Here is a 21113-nt window from a genome sequence, read left to right as displayed (position 1 = left end):
CCACACATTGAATTGGACTGGTCCAAATTGGTCTAAAACAATCATTGGATTAGATTGGGCCTGGTCCATTTATAATGGACTCACATTGGACTGGATCGGATTGGACCAAGTCCAATTGACACCCCCAATTAGAAGGGGCTACACAAGAAGGGGTTAGCACGTCCTCAAAAATCACAAAATCAGATAAAATTTAAGACCAAGGCATACAATCCATACTCACCTCCAAAAAGAGCATTACAAGTCAGCCAATCAGCAGCTTGATTAGATTAACGAAATGCATGGCAAAAGATGATACCTGCATTCAAACAAGAATAAACACAAGGGCATTTCTCAATAATATTCTTTAGTCTATTCCGGTCTTCTTCAAGCAATTGATACAAGTTGCGAGTCTCCTTCGATGATTACATGGTAGTCTTTGAAGTTGATGGCGCTGTAGAGAATTTCCCAAATGACCCAAGTTTCAGTTAAATTGATAAGAGATCAATACAGTAGGCTTTGAGGTAAGAGCTGTACCAAGATGACCCATGGCAATAATACAGGCAGTGGAACACCAAACCTCTAGGTTATGGGAGGCATCAAAGTTAACTTGATGGACTCAGACGATTGGATTCCAAGCTTTAAAAGCATTAGCAGTTTTCCCACTCTGAAAACTAGATTTAGTCTCCAGAAAATAATGAAGAGCCTTATCCATGAGAATAAGAGGGTGAATTGGTTTTTTGTTAAATAGCTTTTCATTTCTATTTTTTTTTTCAAATGAACCAACAGATAACCACACATCCCTTTTAACAAGGTGGTCCTGTATTAAGAAACTTTGCATCACGTGATGGCCAACGGATCTAATATGAGCCCTTCAAAACTTTTTTGTGCATATGTATTAGTTTAAGAGGTTTCAACTTCACATTTATGAAATTTACAAAATAAGATACTAATGAAAAGGTCCATTCAAATGGAAATATTATTTTAAGATACTAGAGCCTACACAAGGAAAATACAAAATGAACAAAGCTGAATTGCATTCTTCAGGGCCCAAAGTTGGGCTTCACCCATAAATGGATGCGGGTATGGCCCTGTCATGTATACTTCGGATGTGCATGGATACAGTTGAAAGATATAAATATGTTTAGATGTATTAGGGAAATTCTTACAAATCTCTCAAATACATCAATAACACTAAATATAAGGTTGAAATAACTATGAATATGTATAAATGTATAAAAAGTGCACATAATAACAATTTACATACAGAGACAGATTAGAATCAACAAAATTAAGAGTCTAGAACATGTAAAAATGATATAAATTCATCTCACAAGACATTCAATTGTTGTTAGATCAAATGAGTTTGATAGACGAAAAAAAGAAAAAAGAATTTGATAGATCATTGATGGATCCTTTTTTTACCATGAAAATCATTTGGAATATATAAAATAAATTATTTTTCTAACTTTTGCTTTTCAATAAAAACAAGAAAGAAGTCATTGTTGACATAAATTATTCTTAGAACAATGAATTTAATAGATTATTGGTAAATCAGAATTATAGTTCTTTCTTGCAGTGAAAATCATTTATAATATATAAAAATTTATTTTTTCTAATTTTTGGAAAAATTCATAGATCTAACAAGTTTGAGCAACCAGTGTAACTGGATATGTGTTGGTGATCCAAAATTTTGAGACAACCTATAAAAACCATCAAAGTATTGAATAACAATCCATTGACCTATGTCAACGGTTAGAAACTTTAAGTTGCAGTCATAGCTATTACTATAGGTCCTCAATGTCATCATGTTGTTCCATTTATGCCATGCACCCATCTCTTTAAATATCAATATGATACATCTTGTATCAAACGTATTATGTTGATATTCCAATCCTTGATGGTGAAACATTATTAAAGATAGAAATTATTGGAAGCAAGTTTGATAAGAGGTTTTGGGGTTTGCAAGTTGAATGGAGGATTATTATATTCATTTTCATGTTTCACAAGGAAGCAGCCAATTGGACTTTTGAATATGAGAGTGAGCAAGAAAAAGTATTTGAGTTGAGATGAAGTAGATGGTTCCCGGATTCTCAATAGAAGTCGAGGATGGGGAGGATTCCTCTGTTAGAAGTTTTTGAAGTATGACAATAGGAATAGATTCAATAGAAGCAAGGAGAAGATGGATATGCAAGGATTTTGATTGAGGTAAGGGTTATTTTGAATAAAAATGGGTGGTCGACAAACGATAGAATCTAGGGATGTGTGACAAGTTTTATTAATTCAAAAGCCCTCAATTTTGAAAGAGAGAACCAATGTTTAGAGAATGGGTGGTCGACAACCAATATTTATTAATTCAAATGCCCTTAATTTTTTTCATATTAAAAATTAAGATTTAAGGCCAAACAACAATTTTTTTTTTGCAAAAAAAAAAAAAAAAAGTGGTGATGGTGCGCAATCCGGCCAGTCCTAATTATCAACGACCTTGCCTCTGAACGGAGCTATAGGAAACCTGAAACGGAGAAGATGAGGAAACTCCGGAGGGAACCTGGTGAGATTGCTCCGAAGCTCAAGTTAGTATTCTCTCAAAGGCAAGATAAAATCATATGGCGCAAAGTTCACATACCTTGTTCTTGGGGGGTAGGGAGCCTTTTATAACCACCTCGCGCACTCACTCCTAAGCTTCTGTCAAGTCGGGTATGATTATCTCTGTGCTCCTACCAGTTCGGGTGTCATCACCTCTGCTGGGCAGAACCGCCACTGCTCTCTTTGTCGGAGCCGTCTCTGCAACAGGAGATGGCGATGGCAGGTGGCCATTGAAGTGCGGCTATCAAGCGTCAAATCCCAAGTCAGTCAGGTGCGCCGCCCTTGGATACGGACCTCCTCGGTGTCAGGTATGGTACGATTGTTCAGTTCGGCATTCTAAAGGCGAAGTGCTGGAGTGGTGAGCGAGGTGAAGTCTTGAGTTCGGATAGAGGAGTGTCCCGAACTGCCATGTGGCAGGCCAGTTCAGCTCGTTGCCTTGTGTGAGGCTCGGGGCCTAAGGGAGAGCTCGAGCTCCTAGTAGGGAGTTTGGACTGCTGGTTCCTCCTTTCGGTGCTCGCACCTTGGGCGCGCTGTTGTGCCGAGCTGTTGCCTTTGCCACGTGTTGAATGATTACAAGGTCGGGCCAAATCATCCTTCATCAATTGCCCCCCACTCCTCGCGCTAAGGGACTTGGCCTGGCGTGGGGAGTTTGTGAGGCGGCAGGTGGATTTGTCCCATACTTCGAACTGGTTTGGCTGGTGACGCGAAGTGCACGTTTTGTTAGGGTTTTTCCAAGTTTTCTCGAGCGCCAAAAAGATGGGAGACACGCTAATCTGTCTATGAACGCTGACAGACGTGATAGCACGCGTTTATTTCAAAATTCAAAAAAGCACGCTACTAGGAGACGTGTCAGCGGGCATTTTTTCAAATTTGAAAAGATACGCCGCTGCCACCTTTAATGCGAAGAGACATGCGCTGGCGCTTTTCAGTTTTAGAAAGACGTGCAACCAATCACGTCTCGGTCTCAGGAGACGTGCGGCCAGTCACGTCTCGGTCACTGGAGACGTGCGGTCAGCGCAGCTGCGGGCCATTGGATTGTCTTTGATCCGAGCCGTTGGTTCTCAGTTACTGCAGATATAAATGGTGGGGGACCACAGTCACTGTCACTATCCTGCGTTTTGCTTCTTGAGCCCGCATCTTAGTTTCAGTTTGCGTCCCAACTTCTAGCTCGCGTTCACATTCCCGTAGTCCGTTTGCTTCTTTCCGAGTGAGTACTTTCCTGTAATCCTTATTCTCCTTCCAATGTCTAGCTCGGATAGCTCAGATAGTTCTTCAAGGTGGTCGGATGTAGGTTCCACGAACCGAGCTGCATCCTTCGGCAGTCCTAGTGACCCTGAGGTAGAACTCGAGGAAGAGTTCGAACCCGTAGGTCGAGTTGCCTCGGGTAGTTTGGTATCCTCCTCTCGTCGAGGTTGGACATTAGACAAGTTTGAGCCTTCGACCTGACTCTCGAGGGGCTTCATTCCCTTATCACCCAGTTCAACTTGCCTAGGGAGTATACCTACTTCATACCTTCGGGCAGTTTCTCTTGTGAACACGGTCCTGATGAGATCGTGATATTTCGGGAGCAGCTCGTTGCTGTGTTGCGCATTCCTTTCCACCCCCTCATTGTCGAGGTAATGAACCACTTCGGTGTTACAGTCGGCCAGCTTCACCCGAACTCTATTCGTAACTTGGTGGGGACAATCTCCCTATTTTGCGAACAGGTCTTGCCTTTAGACTTGGAGATCTTCTCCTCCATTTTAATGCTTAAGAAGCAAGCAGGTCCCCTTCCCGGGCGTAGGCAGGCGTATTACCTGTCTCCTCGCCTGGGTTTTAAGCTTCTACACAAACTTCTCAACAAGGTCCCGGCTTGGAAACGGGACTACTTCGGGGTGTGAAGTGAATTGGGGTGGCCATTCCAAACCGGGTGGGGAATGGCTGCCCCTAACGCCAGTGTTACGCTTGATAAGGAGACGGCGAAGGGCCTCCGGCAATGGGCACGACTTGGGCTAAAATGCCATCAATATCTGATGGAGGCCAAGCTCATTGCGGCCGGTCTGAGTTCAGGTAGGTTCCTTACTCGGCGGTTTTTTGTTTTGCTCTGTTCTTTCATTTTTTTCCTAATGCCGAACTCTTTTTGTAGGTGTGATGGACTCAGAAAGGACTCGTGGTGGGCACCTGTTTCAAGGCATGAAGAGGAGGAAGCGAGTCGCTAAACGAACTCGTGCCAAGCTGCCCCAAGATGCGGAGCCCAATGTACCTAACTACCCGTCAGAGGATCCGCCCAGGGAGCCCGAGATGGCTCCTCCAATGCAAGAAGTGGCAGGGGCCCCTTATGCCGAGACTACTTACATGGGGGCTCCCGCTTACTCTAATGCTCCCGCTTACTCTAGTACTCCCGCTTACTCTGGGTCTGCTTATACACGAGCTGGGCCCTCAGGCTCGGGAGCCCAAGGGGAATTCAGGAGAGTGTTGTCGCGGAACCACGCTCTTCAGAAGAGTAGGGAGGCCATTTACCCTGAGGAGGTCACGGCGTGGACCGATCTTCCTTTGAACCAGGTGGCCTGTCGTGCTGCCACTCATGCCATGGTGGTAAGTCAGATTTCTTATCGGGCTCTTTGCTTTTATCCCTCTTGTTGTCGTTCTTTTAATCACTTGTTCTTTCCTTTTGGTAGGTGAACTATTCTATCCATGCCTTGGCGACCCAGGTGGAAAGGAGCTCGAGGCAGGCACGAGCTGCCTGTCGATGCGACTTCCTGAGCTACTGAGGCGGCTGCTCGCGCTGCTGAGGTGGCTGCCCGCGCTGCACAGACCAGGCAGGCGAGGTCTCAGAGAGATGTCGAGGCCATGGGAGTTGTGGTTAAGCACATGGCGGACCTGAGGCTGGATTTGCAGCATCAGGTTGAATACCTTCAGGAGGATATTAGGGAGAGGACACATATCTTTTCTCAAGGCATCGAAGATGCCAAGAAGAAGGCCGTTGATGAGTACATCGCCTCATTGTGCTTCGATGATCTAATGGTGGACTCGTACAGAAGGGGCTTTAAACTAAGCCGGTGGATGATCCGGAATACGTACCCCGAGCTCGACATTAGTGTCATATCCACTTCACGCATTACTCAGGAGATGGCCAATGCCGCTGATGGTGAGCCAGATTCTGAGGGTGAGGTAGGACCTTCGGGTATTGTTGAAGTGCCTTCTGATGATGAAGAAGTAGCTCCGGGCCAGTGAAATGTATTTATTAATTTTTTTTTGAAATGTACACAATATTTTGCAATGAAATGATTTTCTTTTGATTTTTGGTCGCTCTTTTCTCCGAACTAGTCGTATCGCCGAACTGACCATATGTTGATGCCCCTATTAGTTCATTGTTGGCACTTTGCCTGAGCTTTTAGTTTGCATCTTTGTCCTTTGTTCGTCCATGCCGAGGTCCTTGTTAGTTCGGCGTCCTAGCCCTTTGGCTCTGGTAGTGACTTAATCTACTTCGCTTGGTGATATATAGGTAGTATCGTCTCAAGTTAATGATGTTCCAAGCTCAAGGTACTTGTTTTCCTTCTAAAGTTTCGAGCTCGTGTGCCCCCCCCCCCTGAGCGCTCTCTTTACTCAGTGGGGCCCTTCCCAATTTGGTCCAAGTTTTCCCACATCGGGCTTGGGTGCCATGATCTTACGGAGAACCAGGACGTCGACGCGGAAGTTCCGCTTTTTTTCTCTGGCGTTGTAGTACCGAGCTACCTTTTGCTGGTAAGCTACGGTCCGAATGTATGCGAGGTCTCTTACCTCATCTAGTAGGTCGAGAGGTTGGTGCGTAACTCATCTCCGTTTGTTTGATCGTCGTATGCTTCTAGTTGCAGTGTAGGTATTTCGATCTCCGTCTGGATTACCACTTTAGTTCCGTAGGTGAGATTAAAGGGGGTTTCTCCTGTGGTGGTTTTTTTCCGTGGTTCGATGAGCCTATAGAACACTTGGTAGCTTGTCCGCCCACAACCCCTTAGCTCGGTCCAGTCGTGCTTTCAGTCTGCGGAGGATAGCTCTGTTCATTACTTATGCCTGACCGTTTGCCTGCGGGTGTGTGACCGATGTGAAGTTCTGTCGGATTCCCATATCTTGGCACCATTCCTGAAACTTGATATCCTCGAACTGCTTGCCATTGTCGGACATCAGTGCCTGAGGTAACCCGAAGCGGCATACTATGTTCTTCCAAAAGAAGTTCTGCACGTTTCGGGCTGTAACTGTTGCTAGAGGTTCAGCTTCTATCCACTTTGTGAAATAATCTACCGCTACCACTAGGAACTTTCCCCCATCTGTTGCTGGCGGGAATGGCCCCAGGAGGTCGATGCCCCATTGCACAAAGGGCCATGGACTGGTGAGGTACTTGAGGTCGGCGGCGGGCTGATGGTGGATATTGGCATGTTTTTGACATTTGTCACATTATTTGACAAGCTCGACGGCCTCTACCTTCATCGTTAGCCAGTAGTACCCTTGTCAAAGTGCCTTTTGGGTGAGGGCTCTGCCCCCCAAGTGTCCGCCGCACAGACCTTCATGAATGTCGCGGAGTACGAGCTCGACTTCAGCAGGTCACAAGCAACGCAAGTAGGGGAGCATGTAGGACCGTCGGTACAGCCATTCGTCTATTATAACGTATTTGGCTGCCTGGCATTGCGCTCTCCTAGCTACATTGCAGTTCGCAGGGAGGGTTCCGTCCAGCAAGAAGCTCGCGAGTGGGTCGATCCAACTCAGCTCTGCTTCAAGGACGGGAGCGACCTCCTCTGCCCCACCGAGAATGCTAGGCCGAGGTAAGTCCTCTATGTACACGGTTCTCATGGTGTTGTGACTCGAGCTGGCTAATCGGGATAGGTGTCGGCCTCAGTGTTCTCCGACCTTGGGATTTGCCTGATGAAATGTGACTGGAAGTTGAGCAGAGCCTTCTTTACTTTTACCAAGTATGCGATCATAGTGAGCTTGCGTGCTTCGTATTCGCCCGTAACCTGGTTGACCACGAGCTGGGAATCGTTGCAGATAACTATGTGTTTTGCTTTTACCTTTTGCGCTAGGTTCAGCCCGGCTATCAGTGCCTCGTACTCCGCCTCGTTGTTGGATGTCGCGAACTCAAAGCTTAGTGCATATTCCAATTTCGTTCCACCCGGGCCGCACAACACTATTCCAACCCCGCTGCCTTGCTGGTTCGAGGAGCCATCTACGTGAAGGATCCAGGGCTCCTCATCCCAGTTCGCGTTTGGTCTAACCAGGAGAGATGCCACACTGGCTGCTACTTCACGGGGTTCAGATTCTATTGGCTTGGGAGCTTCGGTCTCACCCGAACTGGGGATCTCGGGCTCAACCGGCCTAGGGACTTCGAGGCTGAATGTGAACTGTCTGATGCACACTACGGGGACTTGAAGTTGTTCCTCAGCGGTGTTCATCTCCTCGCCACGTCTGGCGTCATTGGAAGAAGTCATGAGTGTTGGGGTTTTGTGGAAAGGGATGGTTATGAGAGTTTTAGAGGGAGGCTTTTAGAAGCGTTCCCACTGATGGCGCCAATTGATGGTGCGCAATCCGGCCGGTCCTAATTGTCAACGACCTTGCCTCTAAACGGAGCTACAGGGAACCTGAAATGGAGAAGATGAGGAAACTCCGGGGGGAACCTGGTGAGATTGCTCCGAAGCTCAAGTTAGTATTCTCTCAAAGGCAAGATAAAACCAAATGGCACAAAGTTCACATACCTTGTTCTTGGGGGGTAGGGAGCCTTTTATAACCACCTCGCTCACTCACTCCTAAGCTTCTGTCAGGTCGGGTATGATTATCTTTGTGCTCCTGCTAGTTCGGGTGTCATCACCTCTACTGGGCAGAACCGCCACTGCTCTCTTTGTCGGAGCCGTCTCTGCAACAGGAGATGGCGGTGGCAGATGGCGGTGGCAGGTGGCCGTTGAAGTGCGGCTATCAAGCGTCAAATCCCAAGTCAGTCAGGTGCGCCACCCTTGGATACGGACCTCCTCGATGTCAGGTATGGTACGATTGTTCAGTTCGGCGTTCTGGAGGCAAAGTGCTGGAGTGGTGAGCGAGGTGAAGTCTTGAGTTCGGATAGAGGAGTGTCCCGAACTGCCATGGGGCAGGCCAGTTCGGGTCGTTGCCTTGTGTGAGGCTCGGGGCCTAAGGGAGAGCTCGGGCTCCTAGTATGGAGTTTGGATTGCTGGTTCCTCCTTTCGGTGCTCGCGCCTTGGGCACGCTGTTGTGCCGAGCTATTGCCTTTGCCACATGTTGAATGATTACAAGGTCGGGCCAAATCTTCCTTCATCAAGTGGAATAAGGCGTTTTTAGCACCTTTGAAATATATAGGTCTCGAAAATTTATGTGCAAAGTTATGAACTCTAGAAATTTACATTTATGTGTTAAAAAAATTTCAAAAAAAAAACCAGGACCGATTCACCCAATTTTTTGATACGGCTTTAGCTGCTTTTAATTGAATCCGGTTTTGGGTATCATCGAACCAGCAAACGGTCCAATCGATTAATATAATTTGGGGAGGGGAGTACTATTGTTTAAAAAAAAATGAAAAGATTGAGATTCAAAAATTCGCCATGTATGAGATATGCGGTGTCAGACGATATTGGGAAGGTGTTGGAACGTACCTTGTTGGCAGGTGAGCTGGACTCGTCCAGACCTCACATAACGTGAGCCGGGCCTAGGCCAAGCAAAACATAGGCTTGGAGGACCCGGACCAAGGGTTTTGATTATACAATTAAATTATAATTTAAATCATTGAAAACCATAATTTTATTGATTAATACGGACACATCTGGTCTTGGAATCTGGTTGCCTGAAAACATATAGGGCTGGCCGGGCCAGGTCCGGGGCAGAGCTAAAGACCATTGATACTGTACAGTCAAAACGCGGCCTACCCATGATAATCCCTTCGAACCTTCCCCTATTCGATTGACTGAATGGAAAAATCCCGCACAATGCCGTTGAGGAACGATACAAGGCGTATGTTTGGTGAAATAATCAGCAGCCCAGTCCTTATTTGGAAGAGAGCTTCCATGCACATATCGCAAAAGTAAACTCGTAAGCTCCGGCCTCTTCCACTTTGATTGTCTAAATTCGACTGCCTATATGGATGTCGTGACTTACCCATACTGTTTACAAGGAGTCGGTGTGAATCAAGTGACCTGATATGCTGGCGCGGTTACCACGGAATTGAGACCCAGTATAACAATGCAACTTGGAGAGTGCAAGTAGAAATTGTAACCAGCACAAGATCCCATGCGGGGAGAGTCCTCCCAGTCTCAGGCTGTCGAATTTAGATAGCCAAATTTAATTTTTTCTTCAAAAACTAAGTTGAGTGAAGCAATCGGAATCTTTAATTTCGTTGACAAACTACTCTGCTCTCGTCAGTTCAATTCCACTTCAGTCTTCAGCTTTCACGGTTTCACCATCCCTTTCACTCAATCTATGCCACTCTCCCATGGGACCAGCCACAACATAAGTATGTTAGAGGAGTGCTTGATAAGTATTTTGACGACTATAAAAAATGGGTTTTAATCTTTAAAAAAAAATTAAGTACTCGTTAAACGTGCTTACAACGCTGTGATTACCAGATCCTAACTGCTCTCCCATTCCAGGCTCCAACTTAAACCATTCAACCGTCTCCGGGCCCCATTGAGTATATCTTCCTATCATACACATGCTTTACCAACAATACAACCAAACTCATGGTCCCACGCGAATTGGGTCACCTGTCAAACATTGCATGCAAATGCAACAAGTGCAGCGCAAACATATCTCAACAACAACAATTTTGACATTTGAGAAAGGAAAGAAGGAAAAAAAATAATATCACAAGAAGTGAGGAAACAAGAAACAGGGAGGGTTAATTTGTATGCAATGCAAATTTCACTTCTAGAATATATGTAAATGAGTTGAATGTAATTTCTTGTTTCAAATTTTACCATTTGATTTGGTGTAAATTAAATGAAGTAAAATTAAGTCGAAGTAAAAATCCAAAACAAAACTAACCACGCCCCAGAATTTACACTCTTCTGATCTCTACTTTGATGTATAATGCGTTTGTACTCATGCAATGGAATTGCATCGCAAACAAATGGAGGCAAAAGATCAAAGCTAGATCTATTTTAAAGAATTCAGTATTCACACAATCTGGACGCAAGGGAAATGGATTTTCAGTTTTTCACTCATCAACTATAGAATCAACAGAGTAAAATAAGCGTAGTAGTAGCCTCTCATGCATCAAAGTTGCCAACTGAACCATAGAATTGTAGCAGAAAACAAAGAAACATATCTATATTGCTACTACCAAAGAATATTACTAGACAGGTGCACTATGCCGCCGGTAGACACTACAGACCACTTCTGTGATGGAACACCTTAACAGCAATAGAGGGAAGAAGATCAAGCTTCACAGACTATGATGATCATCAATTTCCATTGTCGCTTTGATTTCCGGCACGGGAGGAACTGCACAGCTACCGTCCTTCTCCAAAGCGTCGCAAGAACCAGATGTTCTCACACTTTCACCAACGTTTCTTGCCGGAAACATCCCACCGTCGCCAATCACTGCTGTCGAGTCCCATGCTCCTCCGATACCATTGAATGCTGCAGTCGGATGAAGATGTGGGAATGGCAAGTACACGCTGTGGACAACGATCTTGAGGTTGTGCATCACGTCGGGGATCTTGATCCGAACGTAGTTGATCCTCATTGGAGACGGTCCTCCTCCGGCAGTTGTAACCACCAAATTCTGACCGTGCTCCAGCGAAGGCAACAGCGTTCCTGCCGGAAGCTTAGAAAGGTCGACGTTCATCAAGTATCGATTGGGGACGATGTGGAACCTCACATTGCTGACGTACGCTTGACCACCAGAGAAGATAGACATGTCGTCCAGAGTGAAGATCGTCATGTTCTGGAGGTTTACGAGCTCGGCGTATTTCACTCTCATAGCAAGAGAGAGGACGCTGAAGCCATTGTTGCGCAGGCGGAGCATGGCGTCCCTTAACATAAGGCGCATCACAGGAGACTGTGTGAAATATTGAGTTCGTTCGGGCGCAGAAGGCTGGGGTGGAAACGACAGTGAGGTCATCCTCTCGACGTTGCAGGAGAAAGGCGAGAGGGGAGCAACGAAACCATTAAGGCCGTGAACAACGATTATACCATTGTTGAAGATATCCGGCTGTGTAATCTCTACGCCTCCGACGAAGATCTTTGAATTGTTATCGGCGGAGGTCACCGTGATGCAGCGACCGGAGCTCATGGTCTCGATCTTGGTTCCAAAAGCTAGCTTGCGCATGTAGTCGAGAGAGAAAATCCCTGGCACGATATGCTCGCGAAGGAGACGAGGAACGGAGCATGATCCACAACTTCGGATCGACGCGTCCGTCGGAGCGAACAGCGTCGACGGTCCGTTCCAGGTCGTGAAAGCAGAGTCGGACAGAGAAGGAACTGCCATGGCCATCTCGTGGAACCCCAGGTTCGCCAAGATCGGCTCGAGCAAGGTCGTCAGCGTGAAAGATTCTTGAATTTCTTGAGACAGTAAAGGTGACGAAGGTGGTGATGATAACGGCAGCGACGAAGTTTCTTCCCCTGCAGCGAAGCTCGTTCTGGAGAATGAGAACGAAGCGAGCACCGAGAGGAGGAGAACGGTGAGTTGCAGGCGAGTATCCATGACTGAGAAAAGCGAGAACGAGGGAGAGAGATGGGGATCGATCGATTAGGGTTTCTTGCAGAGAAGAAAGAAGAGCGCAGTACTGAGGGGTGATCGGCTGTATCAGAGTGCGGAAGAAATGAGACGGATGAGGGGTATATAACCAAATAGCCGCGATGACGAGCAGTTTGAAGGAGTGACAGGAGCAGCAGAGTTCGTTGGGATTTTCTTGATTTTAGTACGAAAATGACTCTGATAATTGTGGGAAATTACGATATGAACGCAATTGATGCATTCATCTAGATATTTCTAGAATCTGTAATTTGTTATGTCGTAATTGACCTTGCCAATTACCATATTCATGCTTAACGCACGTGGTGGTGAAGGTGTAATGGGACTTTATTCGTCATTTCCTATAAGGGCAATTACCATGTTCCGATTGCCATGGGTCGGGATAGATTTTGGTTGTTTCGAACCGATTAAGACCCGAATTAACTACATATTACAAAAGTTCACCCAATCGAGTCTTATTGGGTCAATAGTCAGGTCAATTCTCAACAAAAACCTTTTAGGATCTGGTTCGAGAACGGGTTCTTCATATTTATTTTTTGGTTCAGATCTAAAACTAGTCCAACCGGATTCATTTTTGCATCTATTTTTTAAACGCTGTGTTTGAAAATGATGTAAATAAGTGTGAATGCAAATATGTAGTGTATAAAATGTTTTATATAAATTGTAAAATTGTGTTAGTTTTACATTGACAAATTTACCTTCTTACCAAACAGACTCTTAGCTGTAACGTATGCAAACATAAATTCCAATAAAGCATATGCTTTTTTCTTTGTCCAAAGTTCACTCGAATGCAAATTTACTTCTTTTTATTGATGTACTTTTACATCTTGTTATCAATGTAAATATGCATTGGTCTTTCATTTGTCAATGCATAAATATAATGTTGCCAAACATAGGCAAAAGTGAACCGAGTGTAAACTTACCCTAGACTGGGATTTACACTCCATTTGCATCGCTTCCAAATGCAGTCTTGGGAAAAATTCCCGATTAATACTTGTACTTTGGGTCTAGTGTTAGTTTGGTCTCCGAATTTTAAAACATGGTAATTCAGTACTCGAACTTTCAAAACGTGCCAATTCAGTACATGCTCTTAATCAGTCATTAAGTGGTATTTGAAAAGACACATATGCCCTTCAAATGTCATCTAATTTTCTCAGATTGTGTTTGTTTGCAGTGCAAATTTATTTGCACTAATACAAATACATGAGAATTTTAATGTAAAAAATGCAAATTCTTGATTAATTTTGTTGTGGATTTTACTTTATTATGCTTCACGTCTAAATTTACTTCGTTGGTACTGCAATCAAACAAAATAAGATAAAATTTGAAACAAATAGATCAGAATTTACACTCAAATCATTTGTATTGCCATGGTTTTGCATCAGTTCAAATTTTTGTATTGCAACCAAAAACAGCCCAACAACCATCTAATGGTACAAAACTGGCAACAACAGTAAAAGAGCACTGCTCTATTTCACCAGTGCTCTCTCTCTCTCTCTCAACCCCATGGTTGCCCCTCAAAATCTTTCTTGGCTGAACTGCCAGCTGAAAATCATAAGAGCAAAAAAATCTCGATTTCATATCGATTGGAAACCTCATTGTGACGACCCATAATGGTAGAGTTCGGCTTAACAGTCAAGAAATCCCATCAACCACTGACGACCCATACTAGAACGAGTCCTCGTTGGAGGGTTTTGGAACCCAAGATCCCATGGAGGTACTCAAGCCACAAATAGTGATGTTCGAGCTTAGATGGAGAAGTAAAGCATTGATCTCGTGCAGGTAGATTTTACAGGACTCTCCTGTAATGTGAGTCTTGGCCAGGTATGGTTTGAGGGTCATTTCCCTGCACTTCTGACTGTAATGAAATCCTTTCATTTCAGTTCATAGCACTGGAATGTATGCTTCATAAAAATAGGCGAGTCAACCGGAAATCAATGAAGTATGATCCAGAAGTTCACCGAACCAATCTGCTTTACGGAATTGGCAATTTCAAGCCCGATACCGTCATCAAGAAATAGAGCTGCTCGGATTAAATAGCTCAATTGAAAGACTACACGAAGAACACGTCTGAGGATTTGAGATGCGTTACTTGGGCAAGAAATCAAATGGATTACATCTGTTTCATCTTATCGAAAGAAGTACAAATACAAATATGTAGAGTGCAAAACCTTATATTTTGTATTATTTTATATGTATTTATACTGTACATATTTATATTTGTAATCTTTCCAAATTGAGCATAAAAAATGATGCAAAATTTGGACCCCTTCATCCTATCTTGATTTTTCTCTCATATAAAAAGTGGGAATCACATCATTTTATTCCTCCAAATAAGTAAACTTATATACCGCATCCATTCTCTTTCATATAAAGTGGGAGATACACCATTTCACTTATTACAAACAAACATGCCGATATTGAACCTGAAGCAAAAGTAAGCCAGAATTCACACTCAGCACATTTGCACCCCCCTACATTTATACTAAGTGTAGGTGATGACCCAGTAGCTGAGAGGGTCATATGGAAATTTTCTAAATATAAGCATAGAATCAAACTCATGTAACTGAAGGTTCTTTATGGGTAAGTGGAACTCGCATTCACCCTACTTGGTTGGTGCCCATTCTTTGATACCTTGGGCTCCCCACAGAGCCCACCCCACAATGCCCCACAGCACATTTCAGCATGCATTGGGAACATCTTCCATGCTTGGTTGGGGATAGTGGTGGAGTTAAGAAATTTTCTTTTCTTTTTTAATTTTTTTTTAGGGGGGGACCCCACCAATACATTTGCCTCTCTCCCTGCTTGGAAATGTTTGATTGGTTGAAGCCTTTATGGTATCATGTCTTTCTGACATCATAGACTTTTCCATGTATAAAATGAGAGTTTTACAGTCAACACTTTTTGGCTGATGATCAAATAATACCCCCAATTCTCATTTTCATTGCAGCTCTCTTGTTTCTTTTCTTTGTTTTTCTGTCTAAGGCGGTGTTATGCATAGGTCATGGATCCGCATTCACCTGCCAAGATAGTTTGGCAACTCAGCTATCTCTCTCTCTCAACATATTCTTCGTGTGGGTATTTTTGGGCAACTCAATTACTGATTTCACCGGCTTCATCGTCCCTAAGATTCAACTACTCTACTTTACAAACGCTTTCTTCAATAAATTGCTTTCAGTTCTTGGATTGAGGACTGTTTCAACATGTCCCCAGAAAGTGCATCGGCACCTTTTGTTGAAGGAAGAACACTTCTTTGGTGCTGAGGAACAACACAATTTCTTCTATAAAGATCAAGTTCCAACCCTTCAATATTACTGTCTTGATCAGTAAAACCAACCCAAATCCAGATTAGGAAATGAAAAAATGAAAAACTAAATTTTGCAAGAGAATAAAACTCGTAATTTTTGTAAACTGGTAATGTATATGTAGGGGAATGCAAATGGAAAAATAATTTACACATTTGAGAAACACCCATCCGGATAAGAGCACTTATCAATGTTCTTTTATTCCCTAGGTGAAGGTTTATAATGACCGCTATCTTTAAAAAAGTGACAATATTATCCCATCACATATTAGCATTGTAACACTCAAGAATCATTTTTTTTCATAAAACCCACTAATACCGAAAAACAAATACAGGTTTATTTCTTTTCTATGGGACCTACCAACTTATCTGCCCCCACTTCTCAAAAAACAAACAAGAACCTAATGATATTGCTGAATTTAAGTATAGAAGGGCAGACCTTACTCTCTGAGTTCTCACTTTCTCTATAACGTATCAGACTATGCGGAATGTTGTAGCAAGCGCAGTAGATGGAAATTAATGAAAGAAATATATTGGAGGCAAAAAGATCCCTTGGTTGCTTGAAACAGACCTAATCATATGAAGTTACACAGTAGATGTTACACAGACGATTTATCTTATGAGAAAACTGTGCTTAAAAAAGCAATGTGCAGATGAGGCGAGGAGAAAGTGTTGTTAACAGAATGCATTTGCTTCCAAACTCTACTATTCCGATGGTGCACCAAGATCTATGGCACAAGTAAAAGGCGTACTTAGTTTACCTGGTAGAAAAAATTTCCCCCAAACCTCAAACGGTAGATCAACCAGTTCAAAGTATTGATAGACCAAATACACGAATGTGTATATCATGCGTTTTGGATGACCGATACACTTTTTAGTGACCCCTTGGAAGGATATGATACGCCGGATACTTTGAGCCTTGCCAGTGCAATGACTCAATGAAGAACTTGTGTAACTCATTGCTTCAAGACGATACAAGACTTCCTCCATGTACTGGTATCCGAATCACAAACCACGCAAACAAAAGAAACAAAGGTTGCTCATGGCCAATCTTTGAAAATTTGAAGAACTTTTATGGGATTCTTAAAAAGCAAAATTGGGCTTTGGAAATATTATAACAGTCACGTGCTGTCACATGTACATTTGCTCTACTGCAATAGAATATGAACACCACAAAATCAACACCCCCCCCCAAAAAAAATAATAATAATAATAATAATGAGAGAGAAAGAGATCCAATGTTCAAATCCTAATACTCACTCCACAGGAATACGTGCACGTATACCAAAATTGTCACTAATCCAATGTTCAAATCCTACTACTTACTACTCATCTGCGATCTCACTTTCATCTTTAACAAGCTTGATCATGTCGTCTATACGCAAAATTGTGATGGCAGCTTCAGTTGCAAACTAGAAGCAAAAAAATTCAGGAAACAAATTCAGTTACAAACTGTCAGAAAGAACTGATATCATTTCGTCTACCCAAAAAAAAACTGATATAGCTACTACAAGTCACTCACTGCCTTTACCTGTAATATCTTCACTTTGCTCATTGCGGGTTCAATAACCCCAGCTTCTAAGTTGTTGCGGATGGTTCCCTTCAAGAGGTCAAGCCCCATACTACAATATTGTAAAAGAACAAAGAATCAAGATGTAAATTTTCAACACAAAGGTGACGAAAAATAGTAGGAAATATGATTGCTTACCTAAAATATATACAAGATATGGCAAGATTGCTTCTTATTTTCACATATATTTTTAATGAGAAGTTCATATTAGTATATCTAAAATAGGGTTAAATTAGACCATAAAAGCTGTTTCTCATAGATCCAATCCAAAACAATGTTAATTTTAAAAACAGATACTGCTACCAAAATAACCCTGGATTAGTATACAAGTGGTTACAAGAAGGTTTTCAGCAAGACCCAAAGATAATCAAAGGGGCCAGATGGCAGACCTGTATAGTGCACAGTGTTTTAACAGCGCAAGGGCCAATTTGCACCCGAGGTGCAAGGCGAGGCGTGTGTCTTTTTGAAGCAAGGCGCAAAAATACAAAAAAAAAAAAAAAAAAGCTAAAAAATCACTTGTGCTTATGTGTTTTAATTAAAATACATAACCATAACATGTTATGATTAAAAATAAAATTAAAATACATAATCATAGCCTATTATCTAAAATTAAAATACATAATCATAACATGTGAAGTGTACTCCAATGAAAATTTAAAAATAAAATCAAACATATAAAACATTTTCAAGCATGTAAAACCCACAATCTCTTTTTTTCCTCAACTGCATTAGTTCAAGTAGCTAATGTGATGTCAAACATATTACAATCCTGATTCTACGAGCCGCCTTTGTGCCACACCCCCTGAGGCAAGCCCAAACAAGTCCATGTTAGGGCCTTAAATTCTTAATTTTCACATAAAAATAATGATTATATAATTTTAATTGCCTTTTAAGAAGATATTTTATTAAGATGAATGAATGAACAACATTAGCAAATCGGGAGTTCTTGGAGCACCTCTAGGTCCAAAAAAAGGAAAAAAGCGTAAAATTTTCAAAAGGCACACGCCTGGTACACCTAGGATCTGGGCAAGGTGCCTACCCTAAAATGTGCCTCTCCTGTGCGTCTAGGCATGGCTTTTAAATCACTGGTAGTGTTGTCAAATAAGAAAGAAGCAACTGTCTTCTGACTAGTCAAATCTTGGTCGCTTTTGCTGAAATTTGGCAGAATAAAAGTAAACTTGATAGTAATAAAAACTGTAATGGGAAAGTTCGAGTTGAGTGATTTTAGAATCTGCATGTCAAGGTCAAAGTCCTAGTCAACATGCTGACCAATGGAATCCAGTGGTGTTTATAGTAATTCCTGTTATTTCCATTTATAAAATGTTTTGCAGTTACTATTTATAGTAATAGACAATTTACTAGTTTTAGTAATTTCCAATTTCTTATATACAGTAGAACTAGAGAGTTATAGTATCCTGGTTTGAATACAAGCAATAGTCTAAGTAGGAAATTAAAAGTTGTTAATTTAGTCTATTAAAGAGTGTCAACAGGTGTTGAGAACAACCTATTCCAATTTGTTGTTTATTCCCAACTAGGTGCTAAATAAAGAATTCTCCTTCCGTTTCTACCATAGCCAGTAGCTATAGTAGAAGTTACTCTAGCTTCATCTTCTATTTTCTCTTCTTTATTTGCTTGCTAATGTGGCTGAAGCCTATTGTTATCTCAGAAATTTTCTGCTACAATTAAAAAAGAAAAGTGTCACTTTGCACACTTCAAATAGGAGGTAGGGAAAAGATAAAAAACTCAAAGCTCTACATTTTACAAAAAGCATTTAGGCAACAAACAGACATGAAAACTATTCGCATTCTTTGCAAACCATACTAAGAAAAATTAGGTATGGGATGGTACTATAAACTGGATTGATGGGCCTTGTGACGTATCAACCTGTGCATCTTCTCCAGATCACAAAAACAACTAATACAATAAATTGGGCAGAGCACAGCCCTCAAGCAGCACTAATTAGTAATTTGAGAATCCTACCACCTAAATGATGAAATGTAAGCTAATTTGAAAAAATTAAGGAAATATGTGATTAATGGCGGGAATTTTTGTGCAAAAGTTGTAGATTTTGTATTTACAGGAATCAGGATAAGTACATAAGACACATGGACATGTCTAATGCTATCTTCTTGATTCTTTCTATTGTTTTTTTTAATACATAAATTCTCCTTAAACAGAGTTATAAAGTGGCCAAGAGACAAATACCTTGATAGGTGCTGCTTATCAGCTTTTGTTTGTGCAGTGTGGTGGTACGCCCGAAGCTTTGCAACCAATTCTGTTGCATCTTTTGCAGCATTTACAGCAAGAACCTATAGCCAATGCAGACATCACCAATTTGAGAATTGAGAGATCAAAATAAGTTATCCCAAGAGGACGTAGAGAAATAAATTGAAAAATTTAATGAACTCAATTCAAAAGATGACCTTTGGCACAATTAAAAGAGATTCAGCAAATTCTGCAATTGCCAGCTGTTCTCGGGATCCCAAGGTTGTTGCAAGATGCTCCAAGTAGACAGATAAAGCAGCCTCAACTGCACCACCACCAGCTACCACCTGTATCACCCCAAGTCATGGCAATGAGAAAAGGAATGTAAAGAATTTGCAGTGATTATTAGTTGTTAATTTATCTTATTCTTGCTGCAGGGATTTTTAGTCTTTGTACTATATTTCAGGTTTCACCCTATTTAATATTGTGGGGTGCCGTCCCCTATTTCTCTAGGTTCTTCAACCTGTTTCTCTCTTATTCCTTTTGCTTTAACTCTACTCCGTAGCAGATTACATGGTATCTGGCTGCTTGATCTTCCATAGATCTCTCTCTCTTTTTACCACATGACAATCCTACTTTTCAGAACTGATTTGCATAGCAGAAACTCTTTTCTCCTTGGTCATAGAACCAAGCCTTTATTTGTTCGAGTTGATCGACACGTCCGCATGGCTGTATAGGTGTGCTCATGTGATAATACATACACTGGTTTTCAGATCATAGGGCACCTAAGTTTCTAGATTTTAAGCTACAACTACAGACATGGTTTAAAATGTCCATATATTTCCTAACATTTCCATGGGTACCAACATGAAATGTTACTGGAATTGACATATTCCTCAACGAAATCTATCAGTGCTTTGTGGTATACAAGATAGAGTATTACATATAAGTTGGCAACAATATTTTAGACACGTGGAGTAGCAGTGTTATTACCCGCCTAACGGACATAATTACCACCTTGAAATTCTTTTATGAGGGTGCAAAATCTGAATGGGTTGGGATTTTGTCAAAATTTGAATGGGCCCGGACAGAAACAGTGTAAAATGTTAACACTGAGTTATCTTTTTGCAGTTAAAATGCCCCCTTTAAACACTGAGTTTTTAACTGCAAAATGGATACAAGTCCTTAAAGTAAGGAATGCCATATGCAGCCTAAAATGGTTCGGGAATGTACATAGAAGACCACCAATTGCACCAATCAGAAGAAGTGATTCGTTACACATTGAAGGGGCTAAAAGAGCTCAGGGTAGACGAAAAAAGACATGGGTAGTAGTAAGAAATGATTTAAGCACTAATAATTTAACAGTGGATATGGTTTCAACAAGAACCAATTGGCGAAACAATATTCATGTAACCAACCCAATATAGTTGAGATAAGGCATGGATGATATGATGATTCAAGAAAACACTAGCATCTAGAATCAATATTTATTCCAATCAATACAGTGGTCAGCTAATTCTTTAGCAGATAACCAGCCTAGAGGTGGAATGAAGATAGCTGAACATGGAGATATTCCCTCCCTGGTAGGTTTTCTTTTTATCTTGTACTATGGATGCTTTCTTTCTTTTTTGAGAAGTTTGGGCTTTTCTTTTGTCTTATTTGCCTTTTGGTGTAGTCTACATGATTGCACTTCTATTGTTTTTGTATATTAACAAAACCCCATCCTCTTTTTAAAGATTAAAAAAACAAGGATCGATGTTTTAAAA

The 21113-nt window shown here is 41.9% G+C and overlaps 2 protein-coding genes across 2 annotated transcripts in view; both read right to left on the bottom strand.

Moving 5' to 3' along the window:
* Positions 1-10640: 10640 nt before the first annotated feature.
* Positions 10641-12343, bottom strand: LOC148864061 (uncharacterized). The gene has a single exon (XM_088980743.1). It carries the CDS (start codon positions 12215-12217, stop codon positions 10955-10957), a length of 1263 nt encoding a protein of 420 aa, XP_088836869.1. The 5' UTR covers positions 12218-12343; the 3' UTR covers positions 10641-10954.
* A 4281-nt stretch (positions 12344-16624) lies between these two features.
* The window catches only part of LOC148864060 (T-complex protein 1 subunit alpha-like), a 34973-nt gene continuing 30484 nt past the window's right edge, over positions 16625-21113 (bottom strand). The window contains exons 14-17 of the mRNA XM_088974428.1: positions 19566-19694; positions 19348-19451; positions 17104-17194; positions 16625-16984 (exon numbers count right to left, since the gene is read on the bottom strand). Of these exons, the coding sequence (XP_088830554.1) occupies positions 16898-16984; positions 17104-17194; positions 19348-19451; positions 19566-19694 (411 nt within the window). The 3' untranslated portion in view covers positions 16625-16897. The remainder of the gene's footprint in view (positions 16985-17103; positions 17195-19347; positions 19452-19565; positions 19695-21113) is intronic.

Source organism: Nelumbo lutea, chromosome 3 (assembly GCF_056320005.1).
Source record: "Nelumbo lutea isolate HS-2025 chromosome 3, American lotus-T2T, whole genome shotgun sequence".
NCBI lineage: Eukaryota > Viridiplantae > Streptophyta > Magnoliopsida > Proteales > Nelumbonaceae > Nelumbo > Nelumbo lutea.
This window is presented reverse-complemented; position numbering and strand designations above follow the sequence as displayed.